At 44.7% G+C, this 22910-nt stretch overlaps 1 protein-coding gene across 1 annotated transcript in view; it reads left to right on the plus strand.

Annotated features, from left to right (window-relative positions):
- Positions 1-21167, plus strand: part of si:ch211-197n1.2 (EF-hand calcium-binding domain-containing protein 6) — a 35640-nt gene extending 14473 nt beyond the window's left edge. The window contains exons 13-18 of the mRNA XM_042088766.1: positions 8106-8238; positions 11386-11510; positions 18205-18448; positions 19430-19602; positions 19679-19844; positions 20140-21167. Coding sequence (XP_041944700.1) covers positions 8106-8238; positions 11386-11510; positions 18205-18448; positions 19430-19602; positions 19679-19844; positions 20140-20373 — 1075 coding nt within the window. The 3' untranslated portion in view covers positions 20374-21167. The remainder of the gene's footprint in view (positions 1-8105; positions 8239-11385; positions 11511-18204; positions 18449-19429; positions 19603-19678; positions 19845-20139) is intronic.
- The last annotated feature ends 1743 nt before the right edge of the window (positions 21168-22910 follow it).

Here is a 22910-nt window from a genome sequence, read left to right on the forward strand (position 1 = left end):
ACTGAATACCAGGCCTCTCCCTAAGCCTGGAGTAGCCCATCCCTCCCCTCCCCTCAGCCCAGCCCAGGCCAGGCATCCTCCTCAGACACTCTCCTCCATCTTCCAGTCTCAACATTCCGCACCTGGAGATGGGCACCAGAGGACTCTGCTCTGCCTGTTTGGCCTGCTTACTCAGAGAACAAACAGACAGAGAGAGAGAGAGAGAAGATGGAGGAAGAGTGAGAAACGAGAAAGGACAAGGAAAGGGAAAGTCAGAAAGTAACTGTAAAGAGAGAGAGAGAGAGGATGAGCATTTTGTCTTTACAGGGTAGAAAACAAGAGGCAGAGAGAGACTAGAATCAGAGACAGAGAAAGTGGATGGGTGGAGACTGACGGAGAGAGATAAATGAAAGGGGGATGCAGAAGGGAGGATGAGTCCATCGCTGATATCTCTGTGGGAACCACAGAGGAAGAAATCCGAGGTTGATCCGCATCAGGACACTTTGTTTTTCTGCTACTTTTCTTTGTTGCAGTTCCTTCTTTCACTCTCTCCCCTCTCTCTCCCTCTCTCTCTCTCTCTCTCTGTCTCTCTTTCTCTCTCCCTCTCTCTCTCCCTCTCTCCCTCTTTTGGGTTTTCATTTTTATTCATGGGGGTGATAGGGGTGTAAAGCCGACGTGTGGGGGTGGGGGTGAGACAGAGAGAAAAGAGCGAGAGGGGGAATCTGAGTCGGTGGAGATACTGGTTCAAGACGGGTGCAGGCCTCAGACCAAGCTTGCCATGGCAACAATAGGCGCAGTGTTGTTGAAGGGAGTTGCATCCAGGACTTTTGGACATTCTTCCCATGTGGGCATAAGCACTACTGGGAGGTAGCTCCATTAAGGATTACCATATCATTAATAGTATCCATGACTTTTGTTCAAAGGCTACTTGTGTAATGTTGCCTTGTGGATGACAGCTAATCCCCTCAGCTGCAGCTGTATAGACGGGGTCTCTCTCTCACACACACACATACACACACTCACACACACACACACACAGGCACACACACACACACACTCATACACACACACACTCATACACACACACACACACAGACACACACACACACACACTCACAGACATACACACACACACACACACACACACACACACACACACTCACAGACATACACACACACACACACACACACACACACACAGGCACACTGTGACTTCCCCACCCCAACCCCATGTGGAGATCAGGCCTGCGGAAAACAGATACAAACAACGTCCGTCCCCAAAGGCCCCCATCGGAGTAAAAGAAACATCCATTCTCCACCTCCACAATGATCCCACCATCCTGGCCCACCCTACCCTCACCCACACACACACACACACTACACCAGACCCCGCCACCCACCCACAGATCCCCAGATTGTGCCGCGTTGGACGCGCACGTCCTACGCTCTCTGATGGTGGGCCAGATTAGACGCCAAACAATGCGGCTCTAAATGCCCAAATGTGCCTCCGCTATTCTTCTCGTCCCTCTCGCCCTCTCTGTCTGCCCATCTCTTTCTTTTCCACGCTGCACTTGCTCTCTCCATCACTCCGCTGGGAGGCGGGTGGGAGTTTTGCGGGGACATCCTGTGTGTTACACCACTCTCGGACTTCCATGTGTGTGCAAGTGAGGAGTTGGAACCTGCATTTATTATTTTTTAATGATCTCACACTATCATCTGTTTATCCAGATATCTTTAGCTTTTATTGGACATCCTGTATGGCAAGGGTTAAAGAGAAAATAACTAATCTAGATGACAATGAGAGCCTTTAGATAATGTGTCGTGTGGGACAGGAGTGTGTTCACAACAGAAAGCATGGAGTGTTGGTTTGAGATGTCTAAAAAGGGATGGAGTGAAGCTTGCCATATGTGCTGTATATTCAGCCAGTTCCTTTCTATTAGACTTTGATCACAATGATGATGCTTAGGAGTTTAGTTAAGTCTTCTACAGGGATGTTTGGTTTTCCATCACTGAATAAACTACACCGATGGAGTAGTTTTCACTGAGGAATATTTTCGAGGCAACAATTAAGTGTCTCTAGATTGTGAGCATCGTATTTCAAGTGGTATCAATTGCCAGGGCAGAGCATGTGCCCACGTTGCCAGGCCCCGCCCACCTGGATCTTCTTTCGGGGAGATCTAGTCTGGAACACCATTATGCCCCCTGGGTACATAGTTTATAACTGTTTCCCTCAGACAAGAAAAATGTCAAGGCCAATCAGCGACGAGAGGGGAAGATGAAACCGAAACTTAAACAGAGGCAGCAGAAGCAGATAAACAAGAGCAGCAACACCTGCAAAAATGTGTTTGGAAAAATGCAGACATTTATTTACAGTAAAGATAGACCCACATACGTTGTTTCCTGACTGTTGATGCTGTTTATTGTCAGTTTGTAAGTTTGTAAAGTTTAGATGAAGTAGGCAGTAGCGTTAGGAATCTCTGATTAATGTGAGTCACTTTGTGAATGAGTTTGGATTTTTCCAGGCTAGTGTCCACATTCTGTATGTTGTAAACCTAATTAATATAGTAATTCATATAAATGTCCTTTCATACTTCTAGAATAATAATCTTAAACCCACAGCACACCAGTGGTGCACTCTGTTACCAGTGTCTGATTACTTCAGAGGTTTACATTTTTCATAAGCCTGGCACTGCCACACAGAAGGTCTCACAGTAATTGTGAAATCAGTGACTAGTCTATCCAGTCTGTCTTGTCCTTTGCCATGTGAACTCAAGTGAGTCAACTTGAGTTGCGACATGGCAAGACAGGGGGTTGTGGGCGTGTAACACCCTGAGCCGCTGTTGGCCCTCCGTCCAGCCCCTCTGTGCTGTGGACGCTCACCTTCTCTGAGGATGCAGTGCAGTCCTCACCACAGCAGGCCCAGTCACCCCACCTAAACACAGCAGGCCCAGTCACCCCACCTAAACACAGCAGGCCCCAATCACTCCACCTATACACAGCAGGCCCCAGTCCCCACCACAGCAGGCCCAGTCACCCCACCTAAACACAGCAGGCCCCAGTCACCCCACCTATACACAGCAGGCCCCAGTCACCCCACCTAAACACAGCAGGCCCAGTCACCCCACCTATACACAGCAGGCCCAGTCCCCACCACAGCAGGCCCAGTCACCCCACCTAAACACAGCAGGCCCAGTCCCCACCACAGCAGGCCCCAGTCACCCCACCTATACACAGCAGGCCCCAGTCCCCACCACATTACATTACATTACATTACATTTAGCAGACACTTCTTGACCGAAGTGACTTACATATGTCAGCTATATTACAAGGGATCACATTGTCCCCGGAGCAACTTGGGGTTAAGTGCCTTGCTCAAGGGCACAACGGTGGAAGCCGGGAATTGAACCGACAACTTTCAGGCTACTGCACGCTAGCCCAGCTCCTTAACCACTACACTACCACCACAGCAGGCCCAGTCACCCCACCTAAACACAGCAGGCCCCAGTCACCCCACCTAAACACAGCAGGCCCAGTCACCCCACCTAAACACAGCAGGCCCAGTCACCCCACCTATACACAGCAGGCCCCAGTCACTCCACCTATACACTCAACAGGCTAACCTTTTAGCTCAGCCCTACTGCCTGCCACACCCCACACAAACAAATACGCACACACACGCACCGCACACACAACACACACACACACACACACACACACACACACACACACAGAGAGAATCAGATGCAGCCACACACATGCACATATATACAGACAGACAGGACCCCACACACACACACACACACACAAACACACACACACACACACACACATACACACCCCCTCCCTGGGAAGGCTGCTGCACCTCCCCATCTTGTGCCAAAGCAGCTTTGGATCACTACGTCAGACGACCTGCAGCCAAGCAGTAGCAATAGGGGAAGCTCTTCATCGTGCTGAGGGCTTTTGTTTTGGGGTATCTCGTTTCACGAGCCTCTGGCCTTCTCACGAGCCATGCTCAAGGACCCCATTCTTTGTCACCGCCTGTGTTACACCAATCTCACGTACACCCTTCGGATGACAGCTTCAGCGGTGATGCCGGGCAGATTTTATCTGTCTTATTTAGTTTGTCTCATTCTCACAGTTTACACCAGAGGGTCTCTTAAGATAAGCAGTAACAGTGCAACTGAAAACAACCTGTTGGTCCCATACCATGTATCAACATGCATGAATGCTATGAAATTGAAGTCATCAGTTTAAAATAGTCTGATGTGTCTGTTAGTCCAAACCCTTGTATTTAAAATAAATTAACTGTGATTCTTTAACTATGTAATATGGAAAAACAGAATAGTATGTCTTTGTATGTACATGCATTGTTAACAAATTCTCGAGGTGATACAAAACAAACAACTAGCCTATCATTTATTTTTCTGGAGCCTTATGGTATCCCAGCAAACGGTAGCAACACAGAAAAAAAACATTCAACAACTGTGGGATGGTGCTTTATCAGTACATTAAACCCAAGTAGTGCTGAACATATTACTGTAGTATACATTCTTACATTGATGCAATAGAAATATTTGATTGCATTTGCTTTGACTAAAAACCAATAATAGAATAAATGAATCCCATATCTATCGGACTTGTGTAACCCCAAATCAGAAAAAGTTGGGAAGTTGTGTAAAATGCGAATAAAAGCAGAATGTAATAATCTGCAAATCTATTAAACTCATATTTAGTTGAAAAAAGGACACTGACAACATATCAAATGTTGAAAATGACAAATTTGACTATGTCATGGAAAATATATGTTCATTTTGAATTTGACACATGTTTAAACGTGTTAAAATACATGTTGGGACGTGGGTAACAAAATGCTGGAAAAGTTGTGTAATGATAAAGAAAGCAAAAGGATGAATGTTTCACAACTAATTAGGGTAACTGGCAACATATTTGGGTATGAAAAAGAGCATCCTAGAGCACTTTACCATGCAACAGGCAACATTCTATTTAGACATTTAAAATGGACTGAGGTAAGGTGAAAAAGGGTCCTGTAATTTGCTATTCTTTTTGGACATCATGGTCTCATCTGGGCTAAAGAGGAGAGGGCCTATCCAAGTATCCAACCTATCCAACTTGTTTACTAAGTGCTCAGTTTGAAACCCAACATCTATGACGGTGTGGAGGTGCATTAGTGCCTATAGCATGGGCATCTTGCACATTTGGCAAGGCACAATCAATTCTGAATGATATATACAGGTTTTGAGCAACATATACTGTCATCCAGGCAATTTCTTTTCCAGGGAAGACTTTGAATATTTCAGGAAAACAATGGCAAAATGAATTCTGCACATATTTAAACAGTAGTCCAGGTGCTAAAATGACTGGTCTGCAGTCCAGACCTGTCAAATTAGGTGCATCATGGAATGAAAAACGCGATTAAGAATAACCCATACTGTTGAGCAACTGCAATCCTATATTGGGCAGGAATGGCACAACATTTCATTCTCAAAACTATAGCAACTGGTCTCCTCAGTCCCTAAACATTTGCAGAATGTTGTTAAATGAAGGGGTGAAGCAGCACAGTGGTAAACATTCCCTGTCCCAACTTTTTTTAAAACATGTTGCTGGCATGAACATGATCATATATTATCAAAATGAACAGATATTTTCCATGAAATTGTCCAAATTTTCATTTCAACATTTAATATGTTGTCTATGTCATTTTTGCCGCTAAATATGGGTTGACAAGACTTGTATATTATCACATTCTGTTTTTATCTGCATTTTACACAACGTCCCAACTTTTTTCTGATTTGAGGTTGTAGATATTTTCTACAATTACTTTCTATGCTCTCCTTCCAATGCTTGTGGGATGATACATGTGAGTGTGGTTGCTAACTCGCCACCATCCCTCAAAGAGCATTCAGAACAAACAGGCTTTCAGGCTCTTTGCGTCTTCGGGAAAGAAACTGTTGCAAAGTGAGCTCTTGTGTGAAGCGTGTGACCCCCACCGGCAAAGACAAACACAGAGCCGCCCTGCAGACCAGCAGACCGGTGGCACGGACGCGGCGGGATCACCCATGAGAAAGTGATGAGGGGAGCCAGAGTGAAAGAGGGAGAGAGAGAGAGATTAATGCTTGCATTCCTTGCATATTGATTTGATCAACCAAGAGGGGCGGAGACGGTTTTAAGTTGGTTTGACAAAGAGCTTTCACTAACGGACGGACAGGTCACACGTGATGTTGTGGACATGTTTGCTCAGGACGTTGGCAGTTAGCGTCTCATAGAACTTCTTGACCTCTTTATGTCGGTATATGCCTAATTCAGTTCAAAACTGTTTAATTATATAGCAGTTAATTATAACTGTTTAATTATTGAGACTGATTGAGACCCATGTGCCGTTGTCGTGGGACCTCGGAGTGACTTTTGTGGCCCTGGTGTTTGGCCCTGCTGTGCTGGTGTCAGGCCCTGTGCTGTTTAACACAGGAGTCCCGCTGAGATGGGCAATGCCAGGTCACTCAGACCAGACGGACCCCTCCGGCCCCTACTCCCCTCACTCAGCTGCCTCCAGATACAGCTAGCTGGTCAAGAGGGACAACACGAGAGAGACTGTTGTTTTTGTTTTTGTAGTTCTTGTGAATATGTTCAGTTTCTTGCCAAATGTACAAATGTAAGATTCATAATTTGGATATTTTATTATTTCATTTTTATTATGAATGGTGAAACTCAAACAGTGCTCTGTGTGTGTGTGTGCGTGCGTGTGTGTGTCTGTGTGTGTGTCTGTGTGTGTGTGTGTTTGTGTGCGTGTGCCCATGTAAGTTTTGGAATTACTTCTATAATGCATTCTAAAGATGTTTCACTTCCACAAGGGGCTTTAACTTCTGAGTTGAGAAAAACAAAGCCAGGGATAAAGAAACACCTATACAAAAGCAAGAGTTATTTCATCCCTTATTTCCCTCTGAAAACCCGGCACAATAACACATTTTGTCATTCTTTTCCCCCCTAAGGCTTCTCTGTACACTGTGCTTCTTCTTTCAGTTTGGAAATCTTTTCACCTGTTTGTTGGCTCAGCCAGTAGAAGTATAGCCTTACTCAGTGACATCACCATAGAGACAATGTTGGGCGTTCCGTCCTCCGCTCCTGTCCTCTTTGGGATAAAACACCACTAACAAACACACACCAATCCAGCTCTCAGCTCTCCTGAATCTAACTGACGTCGTGAGCAACATCTGAAGGTGTCCTTAGTCCTCGGTCTGATTTTGCCTTTATTTGCTATTGTTTTGTTGTTTTTGCTTGATTGCATCACTATGACCTTCAAGGTCTGACCTTTCAAACCCACAGTCCTCCCACTCGGGCTCCTAGTTGGCCCTGCGCTGGCCCTTCTTCCCCCGCCCCCTCCCCAGTAAAAGGCTGAGGAGTGGCTCTGGACGCCTTCGGACAAAAAAACGGGGGCTGGCCACTGGGGCAGACGAGGGACCCCATTAGTCCACCGGAGCGCAAGAGGAGCATATTAGCGCCTGTCTGTCCCCTCTCCCGCCCATTCCTCTACCCCTCCTCTCCCCTCCTCCCTACAGTCCTCTCCATCACAAGTGTTCAGGTGATCACACCGCCGCTCCACTCTTCTGCTTCCCTGGTTGTTTTGGGGGTCATGTTGACCCCCGTGCACTGCTGCGCCCCCTGCGTCTGCCCCGCCTCACCTTGCCTCACCCAACTGTCACTTTCTGTACGTCTGCCCGGGCGCCACTCAAGCGAAGCCTCATAGGGGAATGCAGGATGTGGGGAGTGAGGAGGTGGGGTGGATGGGTTTGGGAAAACCAAGTGGGCCAATCCATGATGGCCAAAAGGCTCAAAGGAGGTCTTTTTCCGATTTTTGGGGGTTTTACTGACCCCTTCTCTTCATCTGCATCCCTCCCTCTCTCTCTATCTCTCTCTCTCTACCCCCCCTCTCTTTCTCTCTCTCTATCTCTACCCCCCCTCTCTCTCTCTCTACCCCCCCTCTCTCTCTGTCTCTCCTAAACTTCGTTTTTCCCAATGCTGAGAAAACAGTTGCATGTGAAAGTATCCCCGCCTGTTTCTCCCTCTCAGTCTTTATTTATTTAAGCTCTCTTTTTTCTCTCCTTCAATTGCAGCCGAGGAGCTCCCAGTCTTTTCCAGACTCAGTTCGCTAAGGATTGTGGGAATGGCGATGGTCTCATGGAGGAGGGGGCTCGGAGCGTGGGAGAGGACAGAGGGATGCCAGCACAGCGTTGGAGTGTCAGTCAGGTGCTGACCACATACATTATCCATAATCTAGCATCAAGACTGTTCAAGTGACCACATCCTAGTTTAATCATTACAGTGTGCACAGGGTGTTAGAATGGGGTAAATCAAAGCTACCCTGTCACCTAATAATATTAAAGTAACAATGGATAATGTGATGAGATTGGCTTCTGCTATTGCTGATCCAAAGGTACTTCATAAGCCACTGTTAGCTCAGCACAAATGGTTTAATATGCACGCTCTCTTCTTTGTTGTGATAAAAGAATAATCAATTAGGATATTTGGATGTGAATTTCAGGTTGAGTTCATGACCTGGACCAGGTTTCCTGATAACGTCTCCTTTTTCCTATATATTCCTAAAGTATAATCCACATTTCTGGCATTGGATATTTTCATTCACATAGCATGTGAGCATTGTGAACATTTGAGCATGTTTTTTTGTTGAGATTTGTTTAATGAGCATGGTAGCACAGGTGATCATAGATTCTTATTTGAATGTGATTACGAACAATGGTTAATACATTTATATTGATGTTTTTTTTTTTCTTTTTATGGAATGAAACACAAAATGTAATGCAGTACACATGACAGTAAGTGCACAGCTCTTGCCACTAACAACGTGTGTTTTAAGGTATAGCTCAAGAGTGGTCCAGATCCACCTTACGAACATCCACAAAAGGCATACTTAGCCAAGAATGTTTTGGGTCTACAAGGCCCTGTTCAGTTTCCATCTGTTTTTTTGTATGTTAAGATGATATATACTGGGCTTTGGATTTGGCCCAAAATGTATACATTGGATTGAGACACTTTATTTTCTACCTATGGCAGCTGTTCAAACTAATAACAACCTATCTGCTTTTTTTAATTTACAGCGTGGTACTAGACAGGGCTGTCCTTTGTCACCCCTTCTATTTGCCCTAACAATAGAACCACTAGCTATAGCATTGCGTAACAGTGTTGATATCAAAGGCATAATGAGAGGAGGGGCTGAGCATAAAGTGTCATTATATGCTGATGACATGTTGGTGTATATGACTGACAGGACTTGTCTGCCAAAGATGCTTGATCTATTGAACTCCTTTGGCAAGATATCAGGATATAAAATTAATATGCTGAAAAGTGAGCTTATGTCTATAGACCCCAATTACCATCCAGTCCCTGCAAGTTAAAATATGCACAAACAAATTTAAATTTTTAGGTATTTGGATAACCCGTAAGTTTAAAGATCTCTATGAAGCAAACTTCCCTCCACTTTTAAATTGTTTAAAAAAAGATTTAGATCGTTGGAATCTCCTTCCACTGTCGTTAGGGGGACAAATAAATGTAATAAAAATGAATATTATGCCCCGATTTTTGTTTCTTGATAAACTTTTGTCCAGTTTTATTTGGAATGGTAAAAACCCGCGTATACGTAGGGAAATTTTGCAACGTCACCGACTACATGGTGGGCTTTCCCTACCCAATTTTCAATACTATTATTGGTCTGCTAACATTAAAAACATAATACACTGGATTCATTCCTCTAGGGGTGAAGACAGCCCCAAGTGGCTACAGCTTGAGCGTGCATCCTGTACAAAAGTATCCTTACATGCACTAGCTTGTTCTAAAATACCCCTTCCAGAATCTATAGACCCTTTCAAGAGAGTTCCATTATCAGCATCATAGTTGGCCCCACAAGACTTCCGTTTTAACATTCCATATGTTATCTTAATGCAGAGGAAGTAGATTGGGGCCCAAATAGAACGTTCAAGCATTGTTTTTGTTTTTATTGTTGAAAGGGTCTATATCAACATACTGGATACATCCAGATGTGAGGCACTCCCTCAAGATATGGACACAGTTCAGACGAGCTTTTTCTATAACTGAGATGTCCATAGATACCCCTTTGGTGGCAAATAACATGTTTGCGCCCTCCATGACTGATGATGCTTTTAAAATATGGACTGAAAAGGGACTGAACACAGTCAAAGATGTATATATAGGTGGCACCTTTGCATCTTTTGAACACTTGAGAAAACATTTTGACATTCCTCACATTTTTTTTAGATATTTACAACTTCGCAGTTTTGTTTCTGCAAATTGTCCTTCTTTTCCATTGATACCACCAGCATACTTAAGATGCCCCTTTGGCCTGGGGAGGTTGTTGGTAGGCTGTACTCTCTACTCAGTATGGATCATTTGAAATCATTGACAACATTAAAACATAAATGGGAGGAAGAACTGGACACAAAGCTATCAGATGAGCTATGGCAGGATGCTCTCAATAACATACACTCATCCTCTATCTGCCTACGACATACCATTATCCAGTTTAAAGTTACTCACCGTTTACATTGGTCAAAAACAAAGTTGCCCAGAATTGCACCTGATATTGACCCAGAGTGTGATCAATGTAATACAGAACCAGGCACTCTGTCACATATGTTCTGGAGCTGCCCTAAACTGTCTGAGTTTTGGGAGTTGATTTTTGCTTTTCTTTCCAAAGCATTGCATACTCATATTGGCCCATCACCAGTCATTGCCATTTTTGGAGTAGTACCACAAGAAGTTGGCATAGGTAAATAGGATAAAACAGTGATTGCATTTACAACTCTCTTGGCTAGACGCATTATTTTATTAAAATGGAAGGATAAGTCTCCACCTGTATTTAAACACTGGATTAACGATGTTATGCACCATTTAACACTTGAACAAATTTGTTATTATTTACAGGGTAATAACATTAAATTCAGTAATATCTAGCAACCTGTTCTTACATTGGTTGAACAGATGGACTTTAATGACATTGTATAATGTGAACGTCCCCCCCCCCCCCCCCCCCCCCATAATGTGCTGTGTGATTTTGATATATACCTCCCCTCTCTTTTTTTTTCTTTCCAGTAAGGGTGCGATGTGGGTGGGTTGTGGGTTGTTATGTGTCTGTTGTTTGTTGTATATGAAAATACAATAAAAAGACTTTGATTAAAAAAAAAAGATGATATATACTGTAGGTTGTTGATTGTATAACACCCATATGCATGCAATATACTATATGATATAATCATATTTTTTTACATCCTTGTACACACAGCAGTGGACTATATTGTATAGTTCACATAAAACGATCCTCATCATTTGGACCTTCCTTCATGCACTCCTCCTCCATTTTAGCTCTTTCACATCATCAAGCGGCTGGTGACAGAGCAGTATCAGGCCGTGGAGAGGGTGTTCCATGAGCTGGATGAGAAAAACACCAGACGCCTGACGCAGGAGACCATGTATCAGCTTCTCAAGAGGTACTGCGCTTCCCCATTAAATACTGCACGTCCCCATTACAAATACTGCACGTCCCCGTTACAAATACTGGATGTCCCCATTAAATACTTCACGTCCCCATTAAAAATACTGCACGTCCCCATTACAAATACTGCACGTCCCCATTAAATACTGCACGTCCTTATTAAATACTGCACGTCCACATTGCTTTATTGGTGTGTATTTTATTTAAAAAATACTGCAAAATGCACTCTGTTGGATGTCTATTTGACAACGCCATATATGACAACGCACAAAAAATGCTGCATAGAGCATCTGATTGGTGCTGACTTATACCAAGCAGACACTGAGTGATTTTGACCTGACTTTAGCCCAGTATCAGTTGGATCCCACAAACGTTTGGATCTGGTCTCTCCAATTTCTTGTGCAGTTTGAGAAGGTTCACAGCATAATTAGAAAACGTAATAATCAATGTTCCAGCTCCAGTCTGATCTGATTGGATACGTAGCATGTCAGAATTTTTTGTCTACTGTCTGACTGTGTGATCAGTCAAACGTAGGCCTACAGTGTGAGCACATCAATTACAATCAGGATTGAAACGCATAGTGTGAGTTACTATATTAAAAGCAACAGAATAAATGCAGTGTCTACCCGGCTTAGGTAGAACTTGGTGTCTTTGGAACAGTGTCAAGCACCTGTTTGTGAAACGTAATATCATATCAACCATACCATTCTCCTCTCCAGTATGGCATCTGTTCTCCTTTGCTGTATTGATCAACAGGCTTAACTGACGACGTCTCAGTGGCAGACTTCAAAAGGCTGTGTTGAGAGGCATTAAGCTAGAGACCACTGCCACAGGACACACACACACACATTAATTACACTCCCTAAGCGCTTTCAGATATAACCTCCGGAGTATATGCGGAGGTTTGTCAAACGGAGGTCCTACCCTTCGGATGATTCAGATATGATGCTAACCTGCGGACCTTATACTGACCTTATACGGACCTATGTGTGAACGACATACACGCACATTACAGAATCTCCTTGTGGTTGTTGAGTGAGGGGTGGGGGCTTCTAGAGTTCACAAGATGCGAGATATGACGCAGAATATATGCGGCCGCTGCCTGTCACAGCTGCTGTTTGTTTACAAAGTGTATGCATTATGTAGGCTAAAGAAGAAAACTCTATTGTGCGTAGGCCTAGGCTAATACTTGAAGTAGTCACGTAAGTGCGCACTTGAAATTGACCTACAGTATTTGTGTGTGCTTCGACACATTTACATTTACAACACATTTATCTGTTTTCAACGTTATGTAGCAGAATTGGCTATGGAACCCCAAATCTGGTTTGCGTTGGAGAGAGAGAGCATGCATGAACTTTATGGTACCAGCCAATTCAGTAGGCTAACTCAAGACTTCAAGGCCATCATATACAACGTTTTTAAGCAACAAACAAAATACTAATATAACAGTGAAGTGGTTCGTTTTTTCATGGTTTATTTTTTCCAAAAGCATCCTCTCCCCATGTGTCTATTTCATTTACGTAAGGAGCTTGGAACAAAGTTGGGTTTTCTTCGTTTTCATTTTCTCTAGGCATATTTATGCTCAACAAATATCAGCAAGCTCAGCCGTGAGGTCATGAGAAGGCTATCAATGAACAGAAAACCGACCGTGTTGGCTAACAATTTATTAAATAATCCTGTTATCGTCGTCAACAACGTCGCTGTAGGCTACTGCCTTTTCAGCGCCTTCTGCTTATGATGATTCAGTCTTTGGAATTCGTTTGGCCTTGCCATGCAGTTGTAGGCTACAACGTGTCTCTTGCCATTCCCTTCATGTGTTCTATCACAATGCTGTCTGCCCTCATGGACAGTAGTTCTGTGATGTCTGCATCTTTCCAGGTCGGAGACTTTCTGGACAGCACTATGCCACTCCATCATAACACTGGCATTTAAGTCATATCTAACCACATGGACGCACGAAAGAAACGTCACCGACACGCCCTCTCACTAGGTGTGAATTTTAACCGCATGTTCTACGCTTCGTTCAGACAGTACATTTACATAATGTACATTTACAGTACATTTACATAATGTATGTGAGGAAATACTAAGGGGGGAGTAGTAGAACAACCGGCTAAATTCGGAGTTCCATATGACCGGTTATGTCGTTCAGATATACGGCCCCACCGTTTAACATCCGCAGAACCTCCGGTCTTACACGTATGTCTGAAAGCGCTTCCTGTCTTACACCCACACACTAACTCAATCTCTTACTTACACACACTCAAAAGTTTGACTCAATCTCTTGCTCACCCACACTGATACTGTACGTTTGCCTGGTTTTGGTAGAACCTTTGAATTGTTTTGGAATTTCTGGTGTGTGGTATTCTCAATGTAGCCATATTCAAGTTTTAATAGGCTAGATGTTTCAGATAAAAAAAAAGCTGATTTGCTAAGTGATTCCATGCTTCTCTGACAAAAGGATTTTTGAGTATTTTCAAAATACAAGAAAATGTGTAGTTTATTTTAATAGCCAACATTTTGAATGAGGGTATTTTGTGTTTTATTTTGAAATATATTTTAGATACCGTAACTACATAAATACAAAAAATATTTTTGCCCATCTCTGATTGGGGACATATACAACTACCAATCAGGTACATAATATAGACAGATAGTTTCCCATTAGTATCTGTGCAAATGCAAAGTGTTTGAAATCATTAAATGCCTCCCAATATTCTGTCCTCTGTCTTTAGGAATGTCTTCCTTGATGGTACCTCTTGGGATCTGACAGGGCAATGTACTAATTTTTGCCACAAAAATGAATAATTTATCACTGTTTAGGGAGTAATGCTATTATTGGCCCACAAAGGCAGTGCTGGTCATTAATTAGCCCATTCTATAGGGAGATTACCCTGTGGGGCATGAGATGTCTGTCTGAGGGCCACCGATTCTATGGAGGCGCACCGACAGGGGCAGGGGAATGCACAGCACCCCATTGTTTTTGCCACCATGTCAAATTTCCCGTGATTTCTTGAGTGTGTGCTCCCCATGTGCGGGACACTTACACACACACACACACACACACACACGCACACACACACACACACACACACACACACACATACACACAGACAAACACACACACACACATACACACAGACAAACACACACACACACACACACACATACACACAGACAAACACACACAAATACACACACACGTAGTACCCTCACATATGCACTGAGAAACATACATACATATATATATATATATATATATATATATACATAATATGGTCAGTGACGGCAGGGCATCTTGTCATACTGTATCTTGAGATGAGTAGGCCTACTGTCTGAGGAGCTCACAAGGGCAAATCTAAAGGATTTCCCTTCAACAACCCCCACCCCACCAAACAACCCTCTTTTATCCTCTAAAACAATGGCACCACAAAAGTAGAATGCATGTCTTGGCGGATGACGCCTTAATTGTGTAACTGTGCAGGTTAACAAGTTGGCTGACATCCCCTTGTGTGTGTGTTTCTTTCCATTCCCATGAATAACAATGCGCTCAGTGTGTTGTGCTGGTTTAATGCACGCCTGTTTGGATGTTCCCATGCCTCTGCACTGTTCCCTGCCTGACCCCCCCCCCCCCCCCCCTCTCTCTCTGGGCCATCACTGGAGAGACAGTTACAGAGATGGTGTGAAAACAGACAGACCAGTGTAAGAAGACATATTTTATAGAACAAACAAACCAAAACCAAAACCTCCAAAGAATCAGGATAAAACTAGTGAATAACTGTTCACACAACCAATCAAATACTTTTATGTAGCTGTGCCGTATGTTTGTGAAGCTATATGGCATGTATAAATTGTTTTTTTGGGTATTTTATGTTTATGAAGCTATATGGCATGTATAAATTGTTTATTTGGGTAACTCCTCTGATTTTCTTACTGTTCTGCTCATCCCTTTGACCTTTTGTAGATGCACATTCTTTCTCTATCTTGCCCTCCCTCTCTCCATCTCTCATTTTCTTTGGAATTGGCCCCTTTCATCTCCCCATTCTCTCTCTGTTGGCTTGGAGTATCATGGTCGCTGCCCTAAATAGGGTGTAAGTTGAATAGGGGCATCTCGGGCAGATTTGCATAATCCTGCATCGTGGCACCGGCTCCCAGTGCTGGTGCTGCCTCCCGCGCGCTCGCCTGACTCTGCGCCGTGCCAACCGCGCCAAAGGTACACTCTCAGCCCGCGCCCCTCGCCCCGCTCTCTGGCGCTGGGCACTGGCTGCCAGGAGATTAGTGCCACTAACAGGCTTAATCGCGCAAGTTCACAGAGGTTCGCTGATGGTATCAGAGCCCGGTGGCTGAGCCGTGCCGCGGTGTTGCCCGTTAGCAGATGCCCTGTTCGGGGCGCCTGGGCTGAGCGCAGTTTCTCTGGGTGAGACTGATTTCCATATAGTGTTGTTGAAAAGGTGTCCTTCATCAACTCAACGCTGAGTTTGTCTGGGTCCTCACAAGCCGTGAACCCCTTTGAGGAGCCTCCCGTTTTCATCTGGTTAACAGTTTGAAGTGCATGTGTGAAACCCCCTCATCACAACTTAGTTCAGCGCCAGACAGCAGCTGTGCCATATCTGCGCTTCAAAGCAGCTCGCCCACAAAGCATCTCTGGTAGCGTGCATTGAGAGTGCCTCTTTGAGTTCCCTAGCGTGAACCAACTCATTGCAGGGATGCGCGCTTTAAGACGGTGCGTGATACAGACGTGGTTTTGTTTTCATGCCGCACTCACAGCCAACCCATTCATGTCTGTGCTCTCACAGAGTGGCTCTTTCTTCAGGCTCCGCTGGTGCCAGGGAGCCCAAGATGGCTTCTGTCTCTCTGATGGGAAACTGTTGCACATAGGCAGGGTTGGCTGCCAAGTTTTGGCATTGTCATGGGGTGGGGGGTGCAGGGTTGGGAGGGGTGGTGGGAGGGGGGTAGTTGAAAGAATAGAGGCCCTTCTTAACTTAAGACAAAATCTCAAAGAGGGAAAATCATGTGGGACCATTGCCCCCATAGTTACTTGAATACCTTTATCTCTCAAGCTGGGGGGTGAATGTCTCTGACTTCTATCCACACCCTGTTTCCTTTAACATTCCCAGTGACATTCACTTTCCGAAACTCTTGTTCCTTTTTTCGTCTTTATCACAAGCTTTGTGTTTTCTCGGATTTGAAAACAATTAGAAAAATGGCAAATGGTTACTCAAATTCACTTTGTGTTTTTTCCCTGTCTGTTTTTTTCAGGTTTCTCTACATTTTCTCAAGATTCAATATTAAACCCATAGCATACTATGAAGTGCGCACATCCAAAAGTGTTTCAGCAGGTGCCAAATCAAAAAGGGCATACAAGTGAAAAAGTGAAAAAGACTTGCACACCGTAAGATTGAAACATTGTGTCTTTTTTCTATTAAAAGTTGAGTCGTTCAAAGGCAGTGTGCAAGTCTTTTTCTCTTTTTCACTCAATATTAAACCCATCACAGTTAATCTTGTTTACTCATCTCTCTGCCAGTCATTTTACTCTCTTCTCTTTACAGTCTTTCTTTCAGTAAGATGTGCGCATCTCTCTTCTCTCTACTGTCTTTCTTTCAGTAAGATGTGCGCATCTCTCTTCTCTCTACTGTCTTTCTTTCAATAAGATGTGTGTATCTTTCTTGTGGGCAGCCGTGGCCTACTGGTTAGCACTTCGGACTTGTAACCGGAGTTGCTGGTTTGAACCCCGACCAGTAGGAACGGCTGAAGTGCCCTTGAGCAAGGCACCTAACCCCTCACTGCTCCCCGAGCACCGCTGTAGCAGGCAGCTCACTGCGTCGGGATTAGTGTGTGCTTCACCTCACTGTGTGCTGAGTGTGTTTCACTAATTCACGGATTGGGATAAATGCAGTGACCAAATTTCCCTCACGGGATCAAAAGAGTATATATACTTACACTCATACACTCTTCTCTCTACTGTCTTTCTTTCAGTAAGATGTGTGTATCTCTCTCCTCTCTACTGTCTTTCTTTCAGTAAGATGTGTGTATCTTTCTTGTGGGCAGCCGTGGCCTACTGGTTAGCACTTCGGACTTGTAACCGGAGTTGCTGGTTTGAACCCCGACCAGTAGGAACGGCTGAAGTGCCCTTGAGCAAGGCACCTAACCCCTCACTGCTCCCCGAGCACCGCTGTAGCAGGCAGCTCACTGCGTCGGGATTAGTGTGTGCTTCACCTCACTGTGTGCTGAGTGTGTTTCACTAATTCACGGATTGGGATAAATGCAGTGACCAAATTTCCCTCACGGGATCAAAAGAGTATATATACTTACACTCATACACTCTTCTCTCTACTGTCTTTCTTTCAGTAAGATGTGTGTATCTCTCTCCTCTCTACTGTCTTTCTTTCAGTAAGATGTGTGAATCTCTCTCCTCTCTTCTTTCAGTAAGATGTGTGCATCTCTCTCCTCTCTACTGTCTTTCTTTCAGTAAGATGTGTGCATCTCTCTCCTCTCTACTGTCTCTACTGTATACAAGCATGCTCATGATATGTCTTGGTCTTCTAATCCTGGATAAGACATAAGACAAAATGTGAACATATCTCCATTTCATCACTGGTCAACCCTCTCTTACTCTGTGTCTTTCATTCACGCTCTTTTCGTCTATCCGCCGACCCCTCCTGCCTGCCTCTCTGCTACGTCTCTGGCAGGTTCCTGGTCCACCCTGAGGTGAGTCGCGGGCAGATCCGGCAGCTCTGGGCCAGCCTCATCACGCAGCAGGACGGCACCCTGGACTTCTTGCAGTTCGCCCGCCACTTTGGCCCCTCTCTCAAGTCCTCTCGCTTCCCCAACGCCAAGCGCTGCCCACCTCAGCGCGGAGACGAGAACCTGCGCCAGCGCTCCAAACGCCTCACTTGCCTGTCTGACATACTGGTTGACGCTGTACATGCCAAGGTGTCTGTCTGTCTGCCTACATGTATCTGGCTCCCTGTCTGTTGGTGCGCTTGTCTTTCCACACAAAACTTAAGAAGACTAGCTATCAGTACTGGGTAAAGGGAGGAATAAAATGTTAGAGATTGCCCAGTTTAGTTCCCACTAGGAAATATTGAAAAATACTTTCTTTAAGGTAATTCACCCTTTGTGTCAGTCTCATTGGGATGGCCTCATTACAATGGTAATATGGATGTATCTATGGTACCATAGATGACAGCAGACACAGTGATCCCCATCATCTGCAATGAGCACTAGGCGCTTGGGTTTTCATCACAACAAACACCAAACATGCCTTTCCTTTTCATACATAGAGATCCCAAGAACCCCCATCTAGCTGCCACCTGCTATGAGTGTGTGTGAGTGCGTGTGTGTGTGTGTGTGTGGGGAGGGGGGGGGGGGGGTGACAGGGAGATTGGAAGGGCATCATTGGAGGACTATAGACGCTGAGTGAGGGTGGGGATTGTGGAGGCAGATAAAGGGTGGAGGTCACGTTGCTCATGTCTTATCTCCTGTTCTCCCTCCTGAGGGGTCTCTTATCTCAGGGCTCATGAGACGTGGGTGAGAGCACCCCTTCAGTCTGCCGACTGAGCCTGGGTCATGTGACTCCTTTCCCTCCACTCACGCGACAAAAGGCAGAGGTCCTCACGTGCTCAGATTGTTGTCATCTGTGCAAAATGCCCCATTACCACCATTACTGTGCCAAACCCACTTAACGCACTCACACAGACACTTAACACATAATCATGCTTAATATACTGATCAAACATCAGCGTATAGAGTGTACATCTGTTTGTGGATGCATGACTGACTTTTTCTGTGAATGTCTTCTTGATTTACCCTCTATTTGTCTATCTATGTCTCTGTCTGTCTGTCTGTCTGCTGTCTGTCTGTCTGTCTGTCTATGTGCCCATGTGTGCGCATTTGTGTGTCTCTGTCTGTCAGGTGGAACATTCATTTCATGATCTGCAGATGGAGTTTGAGGAGATGGACCCGTACCGCACTGGCTTTGTGAGTCCAGAGGAATTTAAGGAAGTTCTGTCGATGCTCTGCTCTCAGCTTGATGAATACGAGTGTGACGTCCTCGCTAGGAAGTTTGACATCAACAGAGATGGAAGGTTTGTTCCTGTAACAAGCCTAGAGGTGAGCTCAGGTGCTTGCGCGGATCTAACTGACCTCCCCGTACTCATCCAGGGTCTCCTACAGTGAGTTTCTGAGGCCCTTTGCTGGACAGAAGCAGGCATGGAGGAATGGATCCAACATGGCTGCAATCTTGCAATCGCACAGAGAGAATGGGGATTTGACTCAGGGGAAGGACACCTCCAAATTAGGATCCCTGAATGTTAGGCTCAAGAAGAAGGTGTGATATCAAATAGTAGTCTTAGATTAATTTGTATTTATGCTTCATTTATGTATCTCTGCGTATCGTCGTGACATCATGACGTGTGTGTGTGTGTGTGTGTGTGTGTGTGTGTGTGTGTGTGTGTGTGTGTGTTTGTGTGTGTGTGTGTGTGTGTGTGTGTGTGTGTGTGTGTTTGAGAGAGAGAGGGAGACAGACTGAGACAGAAGTAGAGAGGGAGATTAAGAGAGAGAGACTGTATATGTATATGTGTGTGTATCTGCTTATGCATTTGTGTGTGTTTATGTCTACCCAGCTCCAGAGGAAGCGGCAAGCCCTGCGCCGTGCCTTTCTCCAGCTGGACGTGTCCCGCTGTGGCCTGCTGTCCGTGCCAGAGCTGCGGGCCGTCCTGATGCTCTGTGGGGTCTCACTGGATCAGGAGGACCTCTATCAGGTCCTCTCCCTCCTGGACCAGGACCTTGGAGGGCACGTGGACTACCGTTCGCTTCTACAGGAGATCAGCAAACCACCACAGCAAAGAGACCAATGAAAGTGCTTCAGTTATCCTATTCATCTGTGGTTCATTGTATAAAACACCACTATGCGAGAACTTTTTTTTTTTGTAGCAGCTTTGTTTTTTGCATTACTAAACAAAACTGCAGCGTTGGAGTAGGCTATCTTAATCCTGTGCATTACTAAACAAAACTGCAGCGTTGGAGTAGGCCTTAATCCTGTGCAAGCAAAGTCCTTATAGTACCTCATAACGTCTCGGGTGCAAATCAGTAGTAGTAGTGTTGTTATCATATTCTGGGATGTCGTCGCAGAACAGTAAGCATTGATAGCAAAAATAATGAGTAAATTTAACATATCATGGTTGATTTGGTGATGCTAGCTTTTGAAGTAGAAACTTCAGGCCCTGGGGTCACTATCAACCAGTAAGTATGGATACAGTATGTCAGTAATCATAATACGCAGCAGTGTTATATTAGGTTACTACACAGACTTCCTGTATCTTTGGGCTTCTATCTTTTGTTACAGTAATATGCTGTTTCCTATTTTTGTAATAATGACAGTTTCTGGCAAAATGTATCAGTAACATAACTATTGTGTGGTGTAACTATAGTCTAACTATATAGAAGATTTTGCAAGACACCGCAACAAAAGAGTACTATGAAATTGAACAAAACTTCTACAGCTGATTTGGCAACTGGCGAACTGGTGAATTTATTCATCCTTGTCGACGCATATGGCCCAAGATGTTTCCATTGCTTTGAGTAAATGATATTAATAGAAATTATAAGCTTAGGTTGGTAATATAAACAGACATACATGCTTCAGCAAAGGTCTCTGCCCTGTAGATCGCTGGCAAACTTTACATGACAATAAAGCTTAAAGAGCCGTCCTCTCTTTTGACTGTTCTAATTATTATTATTCATATTGTGTACTCTAGCTAAATCTCCCTCTTTCGGTGCCTAAAGATTTTTTTCACTCCCTCTAAACGCTGTGTTAAGGCCGGGGATTTAAACCAATATTGGCCTGTTGGTAGCCACATATTCTTTCAAAGCCTTCGTCTTTCATCATATTATGGTCTTTCCATCTGCGTGCTCACTTTGTCTGGTTGGCCCTCTCCTTTCACCAGCATTTTCAGATATTGGCTGGCGAGCCGTTTAACAGTGTCCATCCATCCATCCATTTATCCGTTTATTCATCTATCCATCCATCCATGTCTCTGGCCACCATTCATGCTCTACCCAAAGTTGGAGCCGTGCAGACACCTGCACCCTCTGTCAGATCTCAAAAATGCAAAGGGCATTCAGGTCCGTGTGTGTGTGTGTGTGTGTGTGTGTGTGTGTGTGTGTGTGTGTGTGTGTGTGTGTGTGTGTGTGTGTGTGTGTGTGTGTGTGTGCGTGTATAGAGGCCTATGTAAAGGACATAAGCAAGCCGACTGTTTGCTCAATAACGCTTGGAAGCACAAGTGAGCTCTGTATTAAGGGAAGCCCCGAGTCGCTGTGGCCCAGGGCTGGGCTCGTCTCTCTGGGCCGGGAAGACGGGGAGGCCCCCCTGCCTCGGCCAGCAGCTTTAGACCATCTCCTCTGCACAGAACCTTTGATTTCATGGGGGTGATTATTTTTCTTCAGGCCCACTCAAGGATGAAGCCTAAGGAACCAGAGATTGTCCCCCATTCACCCATACAACAATGGAGGAGCGCCCCCAAAAAATCTCTCACTCTTTTGCTCCCTCACTCTCTCTTTCCTTTCTCTTTCTCTCTCTCTCTCTCTCTCTCTCTCACTTTCTCTCTCCTCTGTCTTTCTCTTTCCAAGTTCTCTTTCCTTGGCACTCTCTTGGAAACTGATTCAATACAACTCACTCAAAGACGGACGGACGGGGCGCCAAATTCAGCCTAGTCACACAAAAGTTTTTTTTTTCTTTCTTTTTTCCCTTAAGGCATCCTCATGTCAGATGCAGGATCTCCGACCATGTCAAAGTGGTCACCTCTCACAAAGTCACCCTTTCTGGAATGACTGCATCTAATATGGACACTCCATCAGCATCAGTTGCACCAGGCCCATGGGAGTTGGGGCTTGGGAGAGGTCTGACAGTGGTGGCGGCCGTGGTGGAGGTGGTGCAGGGGGTTGGAAGCAGACAAGGGGGTGTCGTGAATTCTCCTCTTAAGTCCCATTGTGGAGCCCAAGGCTGAGAAAGGACCAGGCTCAACCCCATACAGTTTAAAGGCCTGAAGCATGAAACCTAACATTAGGTAAACAATGGGCGTCATGGGCCAGCGGGGCTTGGTAAAATTATATGTAAATGACCTTTTACATAGAGGAAGACAGAGCCAAGGTGGCCTCAGACTTCCCATCTCTAATCCTGACTGCACTAGAGAATAGTCCTTGGCCTCATTTGCCTAAATAGATGGAAAAGGCATCACTTTGCCAAAAATTAGGAGCACAAAGAACAAGGCAAACTTTCGTGATGTGATTTTCCTAAACTTGTAATGGATCATCTGGTCATGACATGTATATGTAAACATATATTATTTATTTGTCTAATTTGAATTTTAATTGATAGGGACAATGCATGAGTTTT

Source organism: Alosa sapidissima, chromosome 1 (genome assembly GCF_018492685.1).
Source record: "Alosa sapidissima isolate fAloSap1 chromosome 1, fAloSap1.pri, whole genome shotgun sequence".
NCBI classification, from domain to species: Eukaryota; Metazoa; Chordata; class Actinopteri; order Clupeiformes; family Clupeidae; genus Alosa; species Alosa sapidissima.